Source organism: Gigantopelta aegis, chromosome 14 (genome assembly GCF_016097555.1).
Source record: "Gigantopelta aegis isolate Gae_Host chromosome 14, Gae_host_genome, whole genome shotgun sequence".
NCBI lineage: Eukaryota > Metazoa > Mollusca > Gastropoda > Neomphalida > Peltospiridae > Gigantopelta > Gigantopelta aegis.
The window spans coordinates 26,130,368-26,146,963 of NC_054712.1; the positions used below are offsets into that span (position 1 = coordinate 26,130,368).

At 37.3% G+C, this 16,596-nt stretch overlaps 1 protein-coding gene across 1 annotated transcript in view; it reads right to left on the minus strand.

Annotated features, from left to right (window-relative positions):
* Positions 1 to 14,377, minus strand: part of LOC121388691 (serine/threonine-protein kinase H1 homolog) — a 40,316-nt gene extending 25,939 nt beyond the window's left edge. Inside the window, exon 1 of the mRNA XM_041520145.1 lies at positions 13,328 to 14,377. Coding sequence (XP_041376079.1) covers positions 13,328 to 14,236 — 909 coding nt within the window. The 5' untranslated portion in view covers positions 14,237 to 14,377. The remainder of the gene's footprint in view (positions 1 to 13,327) is intronic.
* Between the last annotated feature and the right edge of the window lie 2,219 nt (positions 14,378 to 16,596).

Sequence of the window (16,596 nt, forward strand, 5' to 3'; positions counted from 1 at the left end):
ACTTGTTACTGTCTTAAGATATCACCTTTAGCCTGCGACGGTTAGAATGGCAAATGCAGCGAGGCTCTGCCAAGCAACATTCACCATTTGACCTGAGCAGGATAAAGTTGATATCTTAAGACAGTAACCAGTTATTTCTTTTATCCTGCAATCCCACAGGAATAGTCGGAAAATCATTATTTAATCCAGTTTTATGTACGCAAATCGAGTATCGCCAACCTATCAAGGCATTTGCCGTATGACGGCATGCAAGATACATAATGTCATTAAATGTAAAATGCTAGCTACATTCAAAAAGCATTTGTAAACTCTAATTCATAAATAAATATTCAAGTTTTGTATTGTCATCGCAAAGCTAAAAGTTATTTGCATTTACTGTACTTAAACAAATGATTTAAAGAGTATGTTTATTGAAAATATAGTCTGAAATACTTGAGTCGAGATGGTCTTATGTCACGTGACCTATATTTTTGGTCAGTGACCGAAAATATAGAGATTTATCTAGTTGTCTTATCTTATCAATGCATATCTTGATTGTGGGATAAAGGTATTAATCACATGAATCTGGTTATCAAAAATTTGAAAGATTATCCCATTACAACTACATGCATATGTGTCTGTACATTTTGAAAGATTATCCCATTACAACTACATGCATATGTATCTATACATACATTTTGAAAGATTATCCCATTACAACTACATGCATATGTGTCTGTACATTTTGAAAGTAATAAGGTTCTGATTGGGGGTTTTCTTTTTAAAAACATTCAAACTCTAATTAACACTTGACAGTCGAGACGTACAAAACTAATGTAAAAATCCCTTCTCGACTGTGGTCAAGACGCAACCAGTCTTCATAAACACAGCTGTCAACATTCACAGGAGTTATCTATCTTGATTCTGTGAGTGCTAGAACATAGTAGAATGACAATCGAATATGTTGAGTGTATTTTGTTGACTGGTATTCATATTTAAGTTGTTATCGCAATATTGAAGAAAACCCCCCAAAAAGGTCTAAATTTGTGTAAACATTATTGATGATGTAACACGCACATGGGTTTGATTTCTCGCTATTAGTATAATTATTACTTTTAGAATATGTTGGACATTATTATTTAATGAAAACTGAAGATTTGTAAAGGATGTATTTGCCAAATATAACTGATAATACAGACTTTGAAGTAGATGATGGATGGATTACTCATCGTCGATTGAAAGTAAAAATAAACAATAACGTCATGGACCGTGATAGCAGGGTTTAAAAAAAAAAATGTTTTAAAAAGATTAATAAGTTCTTCTATTTTGGTAATTAGAATTTAGTCTCACTAATATATCCTCTAAACTATGACACACATCAAAATAGTGTTAAATTAGGCGGGTTTTTTACAATTTGAGGTTGAATAATATAGGTTCAAAATGACATATTTCAGGTTTCACGTTTTCTGGTTGTAAAGCTAGGTGGATAAGAGTTAATACGTTAAATCTTGAAAGCTGGGTGGATAAGAATTAATAAGTTAAATTTTGAAAGCTGGGTGGATAAGAGTTAATAAGTTAAATCTTTAAGTGTAAATTGTTTTCAAAAGTTCTACATATATACATATTCTAACACCAAGCAGGACTAGCTCAGGCACTCGCCAAATACGCCAATTGCAAATTTTAACAACAATTGGAGATTTTATTTTAATTGGGCGAAATAATTTCAAGTATTAATTGATATTTTGTTACAAAATAACTGAGTTTCTGTAAGTTTAGTAGATATTTTGTTACAAAATAACTGAGTTTCTGTAAGTTTAGTAGATTTTTTGTTACAAAATAACCGAGTTTCTGTAAGTTTAGTAGATAATTTGTTACAAAATAACTGAGTTTCTGTAAGTTTAGTGATAATTTAGTGCAATAATTTCAAGTATTAATTGATATTTTGTTACAAACTAACTGAGTTTCTGTAAGTTTAGTAGATAATTTGGTGAAATAATTTCAAGTATTAATTGATATTTTGTTACAAAATAACTGAGTTTCTGTAAGTTTAGTAGATATTTTGTTACAAACAAACTGAGTTTCTGTAAGTTTCATAGATAATTTGTTACAAAATAACTGAGTTTCTGTAACTTTAGTAGATATTTTGTTACAAACTAACCGAGTTTCTGTAAGTTTCATAGATAATTTGTTACAAAATAACTGAGTTTCTGTAAGTTTAGTAGATATTTTGTTACAAACTGAGTTTCTATAAGTTTAGTAGATATTTTGTTACAAACTGAGTTTCTGTAAGTTTCATAGATAATTTGTTACAAACTGAGTTTCTGTAAGTTTAGTAGATATTTTGTTACAAAATAACTGGGTTTCTGTAAGTTTAGTAGATAATTTGTTACAAAATAACTGAGTTTCTGTAAGTTTAGTAGATAATTTGTTACAAAATAACTGGGTTTCTGTAAGTTTAGTAGATATTTTGTTACAAACTAACTGAGTTTCTGTAAGTTTCGTAGATAATTTGTTACAAACTGAGTTTCTGTAAGTTTAGTAGATATTTTGTTACAAACTGAGTTTCTATAAGTTTAGATAATTTGTTACAAACTAACTGGGTTTCTGTAAGTTTAGTAGATAATTTGTTACAAACTAACTGGGTTTCTGTAAGTTTAGTAGATAATTTGTTACAAACTAACTGGGTTTCTGTAAGTTTAGTAGATAATTTGTTACAAACTAACTGGGTTTCTGTAAGTTTAGTAGATAATTTGTTTCAAAATAACTGGGTTTCTGTAGGTTTAGTAGATAATTTGTTACAAAATAACTGAGTTTCTGTAAGTTTAGTAGATAATTTGTTACAAAATAACTGGGTTTCTGTAAGTTTAGTAGATAATTTGTTTCAAAATAACTGGGTTTCTGTAGGTTTAGTAGATAATTTGTTACAAAATAACTGAGTTTCTGTAAGTTTAGTAGATAATTTAGCAAACCTTTCTGCTGACCCAGAGCTAGCCCTGAACAAGGTACTGATATATATTTTCATTTAAAAATTATTCAACTGAAATCTACACTTGACGACAAATTTAACTAATATTTTACACGAACAAATTTTGTCTTAGCCAGTTGTCAGATATATGGAGATATTTCCTTGAAAATTATTCAAAAGTTGCTAATTTAAGGAAAATGTTATTGGCCAAATAGATGTACTAAATGCTGTAGCCACTTTGTACGAAAATGAGCAAATTGCTTGGCAAAGGACAGGGTGAGACTTGATGTTTGTTCTTTTTTGAAAACATTCAGCCAAAACGTTTACATGTATGGCCATAGAGTAAACATGTACCGTATTACCTGAAATCAACCAAAGTGATCAATTTTAAAGAGGTCTGGTACAAAGAGGAACATGGTCTCATTGTACTGTGAACAACGTACACCGTTGGCACCATTCCATCTACATTGTGGATGGACCTCTCCCCATACAATGGACTTTTGAAATCATCCTACAAACCATGGTCATGTAATGCCAAGCAACGGCCATAATACTAACTGACTGCCACCTAAGATCACAGACATAATCAATATAGTAGATATTGTTCCAGGCATGACAGCAACAAGGATATAATCACAAACAGAACACCAGAAAGAAAGGAGAACAAACAAAGATAAAATGGCTGACCAGCGGGGTTATAACATGACTTGTGGGCTTGCTTACTTGTAGTTTTTCTCAAAAGAATTAGTTCACTCCATATCAGTTACACGTGCATGCATTCAGGAGTCGGTGTAGGTATTAAAATGTTGTTCTGATTCAGTGAATCTCTAGTGCACATATAGTGCATGTAAGGATGTGTTTGTGCATGTGTACATGTAATAAAATATTATAATGGATCAGGAAGTAAAATATGGTCTGTTGTTAGTTTTTTTTAAATGGTAGGCCAAATGAAATGTGTAATTTACATGTTCAGACAATTTTTTATGTTACCAAATTCTGAATAAATTACTCACGTTATAAAATTTAATTGGTCAGCACTCAAAATAGGAAGTAAAATGTGGCTTGCCATTATATTTTTTTAAATAGTAGACCAAAATAAAAAAAAATTAAAATTTGCATACATTTTCAGACAATTTTGCATGTTACCAAATTCTGAATTAATTATCTACTTGTAATAAAATATTATAACAGACCTCTGACATAACAACAAAATGGATTACCTGAATTTGTTTAACCCATAAATTATTTACGCATATTTTCAGTTCTCAAAGGCCTGTATAATGGATCAGGGATTGAAACAGGAAGTACAATATGGATTGTTATTTTTATAAAATAGCAGGCCAATTTTTTTTAATGTAATTTACATGTTCAGACAATTTTTACCAAATTCTGAATGAATTACTCATTGCATACGGTGTGAAAAAAACAAAAAAACAAAAAACAAAAACAAAATTTGAATTTGCTATTTACTGATAAAAAAAGGTCAACTTTCAAATTTCACTTCTGACCCCAATCCTCCTTCAAGATCTTTGGTGGTCATAAAACCTACTGTAATACTGAACTACCGGTTGTAATGTTTGCCCAATTAATTCAGTATTATCATATAACTATTCCCCACAGCTAATATAGCTTACAATTTTGGCAATTGTAAATTCTTATTAGAGTTCCCCTACTTTTTTGGAAGAGTATAGTAGTATATATACACGCATACGTATGCACCCTACATGAACTAGTGGGTGTGCTGTGTGCATGTTTATGTGTATGAGTGGCATATCACAAGCTACAAGACACTCCTCCATACTATTATACAAATTTATAAACCGATACATCACTGTATTAAAAAACAGAAAATCTTGTTAAACCAGAGATAAATATTAGCCCCCAGTTGAAAGAGCACCCTAGCCGCAGCAGTTCGACAGTTAAAGGTATCTTGTTACAAGTCATAGATTGTTGGGGCTGTCAGACTGAAAAAGATAGGGAAGATGAAAAAGAGATTAATCAGATTTAACCGACTCACTTCTGAAAGTCACTGCAGGATGTTGACCTATATTTGTCTGTGTGTGCAATAAAGTGATCAATGTAATGTCTGCAATAACCCAGTCAATTCACAAAGAAAGAAAAACAATAAGGCACATATGCATACATATTTGTCCATGCATGGATGTTATTTACATGTATTAGGGATGTATGTAATAAAATAATTATTAATTTAATGTATACAAACATGATTAATTCACAAAGAAAGAAAAGAGCAAGGTACAGTACTTACATACATATACAGTCGAACCTGGTCTAACGGTCACCTGTACATAACGGTCACCTGCCTATAACAGCCACTATAAATCCTCCCAATGCATTTCCTTCCTTATTTAACCTGTACATAATGGTCACCTGTACATAACGGCCAGCAGTCACTATTTTTCACCCAAAATCACAGGTTGAACCTACTATAACGGCAGTGCTCGAGATTAAAAATATGGGGCAGTATGCCAGTTGGATACTAACATTTCAAAATCTGGTATCCCACCTGATAATTTAGTATCCCACTTGAATGAAATGCATAAATAACATCTTAACAAACTTGGAAGACACTGTTCTCGTTCCCAGTCTATTGCAACGCCGCAATCGCGGTATTCGTGAAATTACAATCAAACGGAATCTATTTTTGAATAATACTAATATAAATTCATATTTAGCAGTAATTTATAAGTGATTTTGACATCATTAACCAATTTTCTGCAGATATGGAATCAATATCTCAAATAAAAGTTGAAGGGAGGAAACATCCAACAAAAACAGTAGCGACTTGCTCTTGCTCCAGTGTAGCATTAGACTGGGTACGAGTTGTGGAAATACTTAATCGTAGCCAGCAGGATGTAACATCTCGCGAAATGCGATTAAAAGCCAAGTCCTTTTTCGTAAGCCACGTCCCAATGTCAAAAAGGAGTCTAATGTTCCCTACTACATTGTTAAATTATGCCAAATATAGATCTGTGTTATTGTAACGAGCATGTAGTAAAATATTAAGTACTACAAATCAGTTTTATAACTGAGCGTTTTTCAATGTTATCGGCGGGATTATCCCACAGAAGAAGAGAGTAGGAAAGCAACAAACAACGACATTGATATACGCTACGTAACATTCAATTACACAATTTATTAACCACTCTATATATTATTAAATACTTGTTACATTAATATCTACAGTTGGAATATTTTTTTTATATATACACCAGGACATTACTTGATGTCGTAAAATCTCGATGTCGATCAACCGTTTGCTCATGAATATTCAGTAGACGCTCACTAGCTGACGACTCTAAGTGTCTGCGATTTAGTCTCTCTCCACGAGTTGGAGGAGATATTGTTACGGCATAGCATTAGAATGGGTACGAGCTCAAAAATACTGTTGTCACCAGTAAATGACGACTGTCATTGTTTAGCAAAAAATAAAAACGCAGGATTAAAAAAACCCAAAAAACCCAACACTATTTGGTATCCCAGTGGGATACTGGGTTCTTGAAGTCTGGTATGCAAAATTAAATTCGGGTATCGGGATACCGTTAATCTCGAACACTGAACGGTCACAACATGATCGTCGTGAAGACATTTTTAAGTTTATATTTTGACCCTGGTTATGTCTTTACTTTTTCAATCATCTTAAAAATTATAAATTAAATGTGTTTATATGGCCATGTCTGTAGCTTTGAGTTTATTTTCCGTCAAGGTAAAGTTCCATTGTAATTCTCTGATCGTAATCGGAAAACAAACGGACACTCAATAACTTCCGTGACATGCAGTTACTGGTGGTGTAATTCGATTGGTTCTCAGCATCCTCACTGAACAGTAGACGACTTCCCATTGGCTGTACATAATGTAATCTGTATGTATGGTCGCTCTCTTGAGTCTCGAGAAACAAAACAAATGAGGCGTTATGTTAAGTGTCTGATTGTTTCTAGCCAGACATGATTGGTAAATAAACATGAATTTCTGAAGGCGGCGGTCATTAAAGATGCCCTGTGTTAGGATTATTTAATGACTCATGATCTTATTCAGCTGTAATCAACGGTCATACCCCACTGAAGGATCAGCGGTGACATGAAACAAACAAATGAGTTAAACATGCCACATGGGTAATAACCTTCAATTAAACAAAATATCTTCTGACATGGAGATTCCCAGTTTGGAGCTCCACGCTGTAAGACGTGTTTGTTTCGCTTGTGCACACTGCACATGCTTTCTTCGTGTGCTCGACTTGGGGGTCCTTCATTTCATTGTTTTTGTCAGCGAAATGAAGTTTTCTACTGGGATGTATGCGGCCATTGGAACTGATTGAATGCTGGAACGCTTCTCGTTTCGACAGTCTGCACCACCAGGTTGGATTCTTTTTTAGCGAGATTCCTTGCCTCCACGTCATTTCTCCGTCTGACTGTCGACTTGTTTTTGTCGTGACTTGTATGATGGCCATTCTGCAGAATGCCACGGTTGTTCGTGTTTAGTCTCTACATGTCCGAGCCTGTCCTAGCAGCACTGGAAGATTGACTGCCCCACTCTAAGAAGAAATAGGAAGCAGGGTCGGCCCCTACTACTCTTTTTCTAGACTTTACCTTGCTTTATAGTGATACCATCTCGTATCCTCCGGAGTCGGGCCCGTCCGCACCACTATACCAACCCATGACGACTGGACTATACCCTAGTCTGATACTCTCTCTCGTTCAGACGGATCCGGCTTCTCAAGATCTGTATTTTAGCACAGCACTACACCTTCAACATCTATCGACTGTCAATCTAGGGATTTTCTTGATGGGATGCAACCCATCTCGTCCCTTTAAGCTGTGCACCCGAACGGCCTTAACGAGGCCACTCACGTGGACATATCGATCGGACTTTAAACTTTTAGATCTGCATTAAAAAAATTATGTCGAAATTACTTCTTTTTTTTTAAAAAATATTATGAAATAGTCCGATCCTCTCTTCTTTCTCTTATTTAATTTTGGACTGTCCTTCTAAAATGCTCCAAATTATATAAATATTCGGCCGAGCAGTCAATTCTTTTTATTTTTGGCTTGTAACATTTTTTATTTTTTTTTATTAACTTTTTTACTAATTGCTATTTTCAAAATTCTGCCCATTTTCAACCCCTCTCCATCCCGAGTCAGGCCACCGATCTTATTGGAGGTCGGACTCGGGATGGGCGTGTTCGAAACCCTAGTGGTATATGGGCACGTTAAACTAGTTATCATCATCATCTGACATGGACAGTCTCATGTAATAAAAAAAATCTTATTTGTAACACATGTATGTCTTCTGTGTACGTCTTCTTTCTTTATGACAGTTGTGATATGTTTTAATATATGGGTTCTAATTTTGAACCTGTATATAAGGGTCACCTGTCTATAACAGCCACTTTTGTCAGGTTCTTTGGGTGACCGTTATATACAGGTTTGACTGTATATACACACAGTGGAACCTGTATAAACCGGATCACGCAGGGATCTAATATTTATCCGATTTAGACTGGATCCGGTCTTTAGAGGGTCTCGTTTGAGAATTTAGAAAATTTGTGACCATGAAACTTGACCTGTTTTCACAGAATTCAGGTTTGTTCATGGTCTGGTTTAGATAGGTTTCACTGTATTTCAATATTTACAAGCACATAATATGTATAGATCATGTATAGGCATCAGGATTTTAAAGTTTCTGGGAAACAATTGTTCAGCTTGATGACTTTTATGATTGGAACCCATTAGAAATTTAGCTGAAGTAATCTTGGTATTGGTGGATTATTGAACATACATGAATGTACTGGAAACAATTGTTTTGTCAAATCTAGCTCTTAAGGTACTTGGCAGATCGATATAACATGTCTTCTTTGCTAATTCTATTATACTGTGAGTGGTACTAGCATTAGCATGTCTTTTTTGCTAATTACCGGCCTCGGTGGCGTAGTGGTTAGGCCATCGGTCTACAGGCTGGTAGGTACTGGGTTCGGATCCCAGTCGAGGCATGGGATTTTTAATCCAGATACCGACTCCAAACCCTGAGTGAGTGCTCCGCAAGGCTCAATGGGTAGGTGTAAACCACTTGCACCGACCAGTGATCCATAACTGGTTCAACAAAGGCCATGGTTTGTGCTATCCTGCCTGTGGGAAGCGCAAATAAAAGATCCCTTGATGCTAATCGGAAAGAGTAGCCCATGTAGTGGTGACATCGGGTTTCCTCTCAAAATCTGTGTGGTCCTTAACCATATGTCTGACCACCATATAACCGTAAAAATTAAATGTGTTGAGTGCGTCGTTAAATAAAAAACATTTCTTTCTTTCTTTCTTTCTTTGCTAATTCTATTATACTGTGAGTGGTACTAGCATCAGCATGTCTTCTTTGCTAATTCTATTATACTGCGAGTGGTACTAGCATCAGCATGTCTTCTTTGCTAATTCTATTATACTGCGAGTGGTACTAGCATCAGCATGTCTTCTTTGCTAATTCTATTATACTGCGAGTGGTACTAGCATCAGCATGTCCAGAGACCTCAAAAGTACCAGGTCTCCGGCGGCAAATTTCCGCCTGAAACAGCTTTTGCCACCGCCTACTTTTCGTTGATGGTAAAAAAAAAAGTGCTTTCTCTTCTTTAATAAAGTCTCCTACAAAAGGGATTCAAACAAGGTGCCAAACTAGTTGTTTATTTGTCTTGAAACGCGATTAGTTCACATCGAAATTTGATTTTTCAAATGTTTCTAGGGGAGGGCCCCCAGACCCCCCCGCTTTGCCCCCTGCTATCATCACTGTTGTAGCCTGCTACTTCTTAAACTATTGAGGGCGCTGCATGTCTTCTTTGCTAATTCTATTATACTGTGAGTGGTACTAGCATTAGCATGCCTTCTTTGCTAATTCAAAGAGGTTTCATGGTAGAATAGTTAACATACTAATATGAACATGTACATTTCTTTATTTTTTAAACACACTATGCTCATTGGGGGTGGGGTGGGGGGGGGGGGGGGGGACATTAGCTCTAGGCAAAAACAAGGTAGTAGCAAGCATCACAACTGATAATATTTATCTCCCTAAAACGTAATCACATCCTATAATGTACAGAATTTTTGACCAGCCAAAAAGTCTAAGTTTATAATGACATTAATAAACTAAAAGCTGATAAGTGCTGTCATCAGATCAAACACATAACATAAAATATTTATTGTTTCCATCAGGGCTAGCTCTGGCACTAGCTAAATTCACCTTACACAACGAGCAGTGTTCGAGATTAACGGTATCCCGATATCCCGGGGATACCAGAATTTAATGTTGGATACCAGATTTCAATAACCCAGTATCCCACCGGGATACCATATAATAATGTTGTTAGGGTTTTTGGTTTTTTTTTAATCCAGCGTTTTTATTTTTTGCTGAAATAATGAAAGTCATCATTTACTAGTGAAATTAAGTAACAGTGTCGTCCAAGTTTGTTACGATGTTATTTATGAATTTTATTTAAGTGAGATACTAAATTCTCAGGTGGGATACCAGATTTTGAAATGTTAGTATCCAACCGGATACTGCCCAATTTTTTTAATCTCAAACACTGACGAGGTCTGTTACCCTAGAATAATAGCTTCTAAAACACTAGCTAAATTCATCTTACACAACGAGGTCTGTTACCCTAGAATAATAGCTTCTGGTACTAGCTAAATTCATCTTACACAACGAGGTCTGTTACCCTAGAATAATAGCTTCTGGTACTAGCTAAAATCACCGTACACAACGAGGTGTGTTAACCTGGAATAATAGCTTCTAACACTAGCTAAATTTACCTTACACGACGAGGTGTGTTACCCAAGATTAATAGCTTCTAACACTAGCTAAATTCACCTTACACGACGAGGTGTGTTACCCTAGAATGACAGCTTCTGGCACTAGCTACATTCACCTTACACGACGAGGTGTGTTACCCTAGAATGACAGCTTCTGGCACTAGCTACATTCACCTTACACGACGAGGTGTGTTACCCTAGAATGACAGCTTCTGGCACTAGCTACATTCACCTTACACGACGAGGTGTGTTACCCTAGAATGACAGCTTCTGGCACTAGCTACATTCACCTTACACGACGAGGTGTGTTACCCTAGAATGACAGCTTCTGGCACTAGCTACATTCACCTTACACGACGAGGTGTGTTACCCTAGAATGACAGCTTCTGGCACTAGCTACATTCACCTTACACGACGAGGTGTGTTACCCTAGAATGACAGCTTCTGGCACTAGCTACATTCACCTTACACGACGAGGTGTGTTACCCTAGAATGACAGCTTCTGGCACTAGCTACATTCACCTTACACGACGAGGTGTGTTACCCTAGAATGACAGCTTCTGGCACTAGCTACATTCACCTTACACGACGAGGTGTGTTACCCTAGAATGACAGCTTCTGGCACTAGCTACATTCACCTTACACGACGAGGTGTGTTACCCTAGAATGACAGCTTCTGGCACTAGCTACATTCACCGTACACGACGAGGTGTGTTACCCTAGAATGACAGCTTCTGGCACTAGCTACATTCACCTTACACGACGAGGTGTGTTACCCTAGAATGACAGCTTCTGGCACTAGCTACATTCACCTTACACGACGAGGTGTGTTACCCTAGAATGACAGCTTCTGGCACTAGCTACATTCACCTTACACGACGAGGTGTGTTACCCTAGAATGACAGCTTCTGGCACTAGCTACATTCACCTTACACGACGAGGTGTGTTACCCTAGAATGACAGCTTCTGGCACTAGCTACATTCACCTTACACGACGAGGTGTGTTACCCTAGAATGACAGCTTCTGGCACTAGCTACATTCACCTTACTCGACGAGGTGTGTTACCCTAGAATGACAGCTTCTGGCACTAGCTACATTCACCTTACTCAACGAGGTGTGTTACCCTAGAATGACAGCTTCTGGCACTAGCTAAATTCACCTTACACGACAAGGTGTGTTACCCTAGAATAACAGCTTCTGGTACTCTGACTAGTACTGGTCATTTTGAAGAAAATTAATACTTGGAGCTTTAGTGATTTTCTTGCTACAAGTGTCATAAAATTTTAGTATAATAATACAGGGCTCGCGCTGTCGTTCGCCAATTGCATATCTGACGTCAAACATAGAATTGTTGTGGTATTAGAGCAGAAATCTTTGCCAACTTTTTGGTTGTCGGGAATTGCCAAAAAAATACATAGCTTGGTCTCTGACTGTAATAAGAGCGTAAAAATTTATGTCCAAATGTCCGTCTAGATCTCTTACAGTCAGAGTACTCGGGCTAAGTCTTGTGTAACCCATTTTGCATTCGCGCATTGAATTTATGACATCATTTACAAACCATGGCGGCTTGCATACAAAGCAAAATGGATTATCTGAACTTGTTTTTGTGTAACCAATAAATGGGTTATGCAAATTTCTAATTCTCAGAGGCCTGCAGTGTCAGATACCAGACAGCTTATAGTGTAAAACATGCCCAGCTGAGTTGTTCCTGCTAATTCCAGGGGCCTGCAGTGTCAGATACCAGACAGCTTATAGTGTAAAACATGCCCAGCTGAGTTGTTCCTGCTGATTCCAGGGGCCTGCAGTGTCAGATACCAGACAGCTTATAGTGTAAAACATGCCCAGCTGAGTTGTTCCTGCTGATTCCAGGGGCCTGCAGTGTCAGATACCAGACAGCTTATAGTGTAAAACATGCCCAGCTGAGTTGTTCCTGCTGATTCCAGGGGCCTGCAGTGTCAGATACCAGACAGCTTATAGTGTAAAACATGCCCAGCTGAGTTGTTCCTGCTAATTCCAGGGGCCTGCAGTGTCAGATACCAGACAGCTTATAGTGTAAAACATGCCCAGCTGAGTTGTTCCTGCTGATTCCAGGGCTTCTAGAATTTTTATAAAATCCACTAACCATGGGATCAGTGATTTAAAAATTTACTAGCCACAATTAAAAATTCACTAGTCCTACTTTACTTTAAGCTAATACAATTTTACTAAATTTAATAGTAATAATCAGATATGTCACCTAAAGAGGGAGATAGAGCTTAAAAACACTAACATTGGGGGTTCGGGGTAGGGGAAGGATATTCATATTTACAAAATAGACTTAACTGCAATATTTGACAAATGTTTTTCACTAGTCCTTGGGCATGGCAGTATTAGCTATTTACTAGCCCAACATTGAATATCTTATATCACTAGCCATGAGAGTGGGGCTACCATAATCTAGAAATTCTGTGATTCACACTGATGCACCATCTGCTATCAAGTCTGGTTCACCCACCCAATTATGTGGGAGCAAGCAAAATAAAATAATGAAATAAGCACTAATTGAAAACAGTGAACACTAGCTAAATACATTACCTCTCCTGCATAACTGTATTTAGCTTTGAGGATGAGTCTGTACAGCCGTGATCTATTTTCGTCATCAAATGGCATAGTTCCACTGAGAAGAATATAGGTAACAACACCAACTGCCCACATGTCAACTAGACAAGTGTAGGGCTTGCGGGCCAGGACTTCGGGAGCAATGTACTCCGGGGTCCCACATGTAGTCCTCATGTAATTCTCCGGTCCCTTCCGCATAGCACTCAGACCGAAGTCGGTTATCATTATCTTGGAATCGTGTCCGGGGTGATAGTACAATAGATTCTCTGGTTTAAGGTCTCTGTGAGTGATGCCTAGTTCGTGCAGGTACTGCACCCCCTCTAGAACCATGTGCAGCACCCTGGTGGCGTCCCTCTCCGTGAAACTGCCCTTGGCGATTATCCGGTCGAAGAGTTCGCCGCCCGTGGCCAGTTCCATGACCATGTAGACTTTATCGGCCGTCTCGAACACCTCCACTAGCTGTATTATGTACTGATGCCGAACCCGTCTCAGGACATTGAGCTCCGCCTCGAAAACTTCTTTACCTTTGATCCGATCTATCATCTTTATGGCGTACGGGTTTTTCGTAACCCTGTGTTCCACTCGCACAACTCGGCTGAAACTTCCCCGTCCTATGAGCGCCTTGATGTCATACTTGGCCGTCACCCTCGGGTCGAATTTATCCCTGTATTTCTTCACCTTCTTGTTCGTTCTAGGGGCGCCGCTGCCGTCACCCCCAGCGTTGTTTTGCTTCGAATTCTGGTGCCCCTTCGGCTGTGTCTGTTTGATGTTTTGATTACCATTTCTAGTTCCAGTGCGATTCTTCGCTTCCGGCCCATAAACAGTTTCCACTAGATGGGTATTCGGAGGGGTCTCCGGCACCAACTTGCTGCTTACGCAGCCCATGGCGTAGGGAAATAAGTTCTATACAACGTTGACATCCCCTTACATTATGTTGTGGGGACTAGCATCCAGCGAAATAGAACAAAAAATATCCGAAAGAATGTACAGTTACTTTACGCTCCACATGGGTTCAACCATAGTTTGCCGTTTGCTACACAAGATTTCCGAAACGCGCACCTGCTATCTCCGCGATAAAAAGTAGTTTCCGAAAGGAAACGAACTTCTTTTGATAAATGTCTTTAAAAAAACATTTATTGCTGTTATATCGATGTATATAAGTATAATACAAAACCAAAGCGGCTAGTTGAACTTGTTTTAACGATTTCGTAAATACAGGGAATAATGCGTATAAATATTGAAAATATAAACAAGGAAAAGTGACTGTGTCAAAAGGTCACGTGGAATGTGACGTCATGAGTTGTTATAACAACTCTATGTGGGCTTCAAACTCCCGTTATACACTGAACGTGAATAAAATCAAATATTCAATAGCAAAGTAAAACCGATATAAGTATGCATGTATATATGTATATAATGTATATAACAAAAACACACGCAATGTCTGATATACACAAATATACAATGTAACATAATTTAATTTGTTTAATTCACAGAATATATATTTTATTACAAAATGAAATGTGTCAGTGTACTAAAGTAAATTTTGAAAATGCTATCCAATATTTTTATTGTATAAATGGCCGTTCAACAAGTATGTCTCTGTGTGTTAGGCTAGATTATTTTAACGGCGTAACACTCAAGGCGAGGGAAGGATTATCACTAGATTCGTTACGAAATGTTATAGGAGGCTTTTTTTCTTTTCTTTTTTATCATAAGTCACGTAACGTTTTCAAAACTGTCTCGTTTCAACTTTGTTAAAGTGTGTTTTGTTTAATCAGCTATTGTAGGCAAAATCGGCTATTGGATGTCAAATATTTGGTAATTTTTACATATAGTCTTAGCTACAGTTTTTTTTTTTTCTATTAGTAATAAGTAACAAAGGATCTTTTATATACACCATCCCACAGACAAGATAGCACATACCACGACCTTTAATATATCAGTTGTGGTGCATTGGCTGCAACGAAAAAACCCATCATGGATCCATTGACGGGGATCGATCCTAGACCAACCGCCCCGTTTCAACTTTGTATTCATAAATGTAAAAGTAAATTGCAGCCGTAATTTGTACTGTTTCTTAATATTATCTAGTATTTAATACAAAACCAAACCTAACAAAAATACAAACAAAAATCTAATAACATTGGTCCAATTATTTTATTATGCTAGAAAAAACGGGGTGTTGGGCGTAACGTTATAAAACATTACATTGGGGGGACCTAGGGCATCCACGAGTACTCGAGCACGGGCCGAGTCTAGCAAGACTCGAGTCCGCTCACAGGACTCGAGTACCCGTGCAAGGAAGAGCACTCATTTAATTATACTTTTAACGTCATTTTACCTCTTACATTATAAGGCTATGAGACATGACATAAAACAAAAGTCGAATGTGTGGAATGCAATATAATTGCATGATTAATTTTGGCATCCATATTCAGTGCTGGAAATAAGATGCATAATTCAGTTTTACTTTATTCCTTAGTCTCATTGTCATCAAGTCGGGTACTCGGGTCCGAGTCGAGTTTGACCCTCCAGTAATCGAGTCCAATATTTTGGACTCGTGGAGGCCCTAAGGGGAAGGGGTATAAAATGCCAAATGTTTTGTTACATAACTGTTAAATGGTCCCTAATATTTCCAATCGCAAAATCATCTCTCAAGTTTGCGCAATTAATAATAATTAATAATTTTATACAAATAAAAATAGGCCTACATAGTGTATATACGTAAATGTGTGTATACAGTGCATTTTGAGAACACTTTTATCAAAAATAACTTGAACAAGAATTTATTATTTTAATTACATTCACACACCACAGATACACAAACAGCTATGCATACACACACTCTAGCCTCCCACCTCCGCCCCAATAATTCCGATTAAAAATATTAAATGGTAGTAAATCATAAGATATGAATTTTACTTGTAGAATACAGAAAATTGCATTTCAGGACATCTAGTTTTCAAAATTTTAGCGGCGAGGTGGGGGGGGGGGGGGGGGGGGAGAACATATCCCAAAATCCCCTAGAAACTTTGCTTTGCGCTCTCGATCTCCGTCAGCGCCCCCCCCCATATATCTACTTGTTTCTGCCGTGCTTGCCTAACACACACATTACAAACGCACACATATAATACACACACAGAGACAAAACATATACACGCACACACGCACGCACACACACACACACACACACACACACACACACACGCGCAAATATGAGATTCTTAAATGTCACATAATGA